The sequence below is a fragment of the Gymnoscopelus braueri genome (assembly GCF_963280865.1).
Source record: "Gymnoscopelus braueri genome assembly, chromosome: 6".
Lineage (NCBI taxonomy): Eukaryota > Metazoa > Chordata > Actinopteri > Myctophiformes > Myctophidae > Gymnoscopelus > Gymnoscopelus braueri.
This window is the reverse complement of record NC_137607.1, coordinates 25,195,593-25,199,178: the sequence shown is the minus strand read 5'-3', so window position 1 is coordinate 25,199,178 and position 3,586 is coordinate 25,195,593. Positions and strand designations below refer to the sequence as shown.

Sequence of the window (3,586 nt, the reverse complement as noted above, 5' to 3'; positions counted from 1 at the left end):
AATATAACGTTAGGTGTATTCATATAAATAAATGTCTGTCTAAATAAATTTCCCTCGCGTTCCTCGTATTTATGTTAGAATGTGGTTAATGTAGTTACAGTTTGAATCATTCTCATGAACTCGGCTATAGTATTAGTAATAATTTAAGAAACTTGATAAAAAATAGATGTTAATCCTTTCTTAGGTTTATTTACAAATGAATCCAGTTTACAACACAGTATAGCTACATAGAATTACATATATTTGATCTTTTATAAACAGGCTATTTCTTCGGAGCTTTTTGTGTCTTGTATGAAAAGGAAGCAAACATTGTGCCGATTATTATTAGTCCATTTGTAATGAGCTTCCAATACAAAAAAGAAAGTTTAAAATAGGCTGATGGTCACAAAAAGCCCCTCTAACAGATATTACATTTCAAACAACAAGGATCAACGAAAGAAACGGGTAAAAGTCAAACAAGTAAAATCATTTTTCTTTACAAATATTTACAAATATTACCTGTACAGAAAGCTTTCCTTTTCGGTTTTCTCTCTTTCTTTCTTTTTTAAAGTCTTTACATGGCTACAGAGTCCAGTGCTGCCTATTATTCGTGCTGTTCGGTTCATCTTCCCAATAATAATGTCTCTATACAAAAATAAGAGTTTATGTTTATATTGTCTTAAAGGAGTATAGTTCACCCAAAAAAACATACTTATTTTCTATCAATTACACACCCCACGAAGCCTTTAATTCATGGAGATTTTGGGGGTTTTCAACCGGCCAGATTATTGGCTTAGGAATGCGATAAAAAACAAATAAAAACGAAATGAATTCAAGGCTCCATGGGATGAGTAATCGATAGGGAAAAAAAGGTCATTTTGGGGGGGTGAACTATCCCTAAAAAAAGTTACTGAGAAGGCCATTTGGCTAGTTGTGCTGCTGTGGCCGACGGTAAAAACTGTCCAGACATCAGATTCGACGGCACGCTGAGCATCGGCGCTATCGCGGCCGACCTGCTCAGGGAGAGGGACTGGGCGCTCAGCAGCGCCGACTGAACGGTCACCGGGGGCCGCAGGAAAGTCTGTGCGGCGCCGGAGCTGGTCACTCCTATGATGTTCTCTATGCTAAACGACGGCCGACTCGAGGGCTCGGACTTGATCATATTCATCGACGAGCTGAGGCTGTTGAGCTGGAGCTGCAGGCTCGGGCTGAGCTGCGCGTTGAAGGCTTTTCTGTTCAACTCCGCGGAGGGCAAGAGGGGGACGGACGGCGGGAGCATGTGACCACCCATACCACCCATACCACCCATGGGCGGCATGTAGGAATACTGCAACGCCGGGTGGTGGGAATAGGCGGCCGGGTGGATTCCGTAGTGGCGGCCGTAGGGGTTCCCGATGCTGTACGCGCCGAAACTCTGCATCATGAGCGCCGTCTGGTCCCTGAGGATGTCCGGCTGGTGCCTCTTGAACCGTTTCCTCCGCCGGAGAAAACTTCCGTTGTCGAACATGTCTTCCGACTGCGGGTCCAGCGTCCAGTAGTTGCCCTTGCCCGGGTTGCCCGGCTCCCGGGGGATCTTCACGAAGCAGTCGTTGAGAGACAAATTGTGACGGATGGAGTTTTGCCAGGCGGGGAACTTCTCTCTGTAGTACGGGAAGCGGCTGCTGATGAACTCACAGATCCCACTGAGGGTGAGCTTCTTCTGCGGGCTCTGGAGGATGGACATGGTGATGAGGGCGATGTAGGAGTAAGGCGGCTTTACCAGGCTGTTCTTTGCCTTCATGATGGAACCTCCTCCCGAGGCTGCGCTCCCGTCCTGGCCGTCTCCCTTCGCGGTGCCCGTCTCTCCCTCGCCAGAGCTCTCGCAGCTCGGGCTCCCCCCGCCGGACCGCGTCTCTTTCTCCACTTCGATCTCCTCTTCCACCTCATCCTCCTCGTCCCCTCGGAGGTCGTGTATGATGCCGCCTCCTCCTCCTCCTCCTGCCGGGCTGTCGCATGAGTCGCTGTCCCTCTCCATTCCCTCGTCGTCGCCCTCTCCGACCACGTCGATATCCACGTCTTCGGCTGCAGTGAGCACGGTTTGGCCGGACATGTCGCTGGCTCTGTCGCTGCCTCCAGACAGGGTCATCTCACAGTTGACACTTTTTTACCGGAGCCTAAACAAGCGACCGACTGGGTAAGTGAGTGAGTGTGCACACACACACATACACACACACACACACACGGTGTGTGTAATTCGCCCGTCTGGAGATCGGATGTCGCCCAAAATCTAAATGCAGGTCAGAGTGTGCCAGCCAGCCAGCCAGCCAGTCAGCCGGAGAAACTTACACTTCTGGAGATATGTCCCCACCGTGTCGCTGGTGTGGGCCTGCCTGTGAGGGTGGACTTGATGGGTGGACTGGTGTGGTGTGTGGGCCTGTAGGGTGGACTTGTCTCGGAGTTTTGTAGAGTTCGCGTCCACTGCCTGCCGTGGCTTCGCGTTTCTGCCGTTCCTTTGCAGTCCGTATATTCCTGCGAGTGATTTCTGAGATGACAGATGCTTGTAAAGGAGCCCGGCTTTTTAAAGGACCGTCTCTGATAGATTACTACTTTACCCACTTTAAGATGTAGCTATCGGCGCGCGTCACGTGGAGAGTGACGTCACACGCCCCCCTCTCGCTGTTAAACCATGCAAACTGAAGTTGTTTCATGGATTTGTCAACAAAGGGACAACAGCAATGCTGCTTTCCGCTGCTTTGTGCCTGTGTTCGTCCGTCATACACCATTTAACGGTGGCAGAGGGAGGAGGAGGAGGAGGAGGAGGAGGAGAAGGAGGGGGGGATGCATGATTGAAAGATCTGATGCGCATTAACTCCGCTGCGTAAAAATCCAAATCTTAACTTTGCTTATGCAAACTGTGTTGAAAGCCGCTGAATGACAACGACAACAGCTAAGTTAATTGCATTTCTTTTTAGTTGTCTTATTTGCTGTTTTTACATTTTCCATGTGTGGGTATATGGGGGGATTTTTTATTAGTTTGATTACTCTGGGTCTGCATGTTACAGCATGCGTAATTCAGAGACGCGCGCGCATGGGGATTATTCGTTTTTATATGTTTTTCCTGACGCGGGTAACAGGATAGGGCACTAGGGACATCTGGGCACCTCGATGTAAAATTGGCTATTTTGTTCAAAATGTTAAAAAAAATATATATATATTCGAAAAATGGTCTACGTAAAGTATATGATTAGAACATGCTTAAACATTCGACAATTATAAGTGCTACTACAAACCCTGTATATCCAGTCATTTTGGGCCATAAACAAGAAGTTGAATGATACAATTAAGTCTAATGATGCACCGTGCATGTTCACATCATACTTTACTTGACTTTACTAGACACTTTTACATCGAGGTGCCCAGATGTCCCTAGTGCCCACCTATCCTCCTGTATATCCCTGACGTGTTAGTCTAGCTCCAGTCTGCTCTTGTGAAAATTGAAGTTGCGACTTCAATGATGAACTGAGTCTATCCTCTATATTTAATCCTGCAGGATTAGCCGAAAGTGATAGGAATATTGAGCAGTAACAACAATAAAGGAAGAACTGAGTTCGGAAGAGGTGTTAACGAC

The 3,586-nt window shown here is 47.6% G+C and overlaps 1 protein-coding gene across 1 annotated transcript; it reads right to left on the bottom strand.

The window, feature by feature from the left end:
* Nucleotides 1-211: 211 nt before the first annotated feature.
* Nucleotides 212-2,554, bottom strand: foxd3 (forkhead box D3). The gene has a single exon (XM_080431702.1). It carries the CDS (start codon nucleotides 2,102-2,104, stop codon nucleotides 887-889), a length of 1,218 nt encoding a protein of 405 aa, XP_080287828.1. The 5' UTR covers nucleotides 2,105-2,554; the 3' UTR covers nucleotides 212-886.
* Between the last annotated feature and the right edge of the window lie 1,032 nt (nucleotides 2,555-3,586).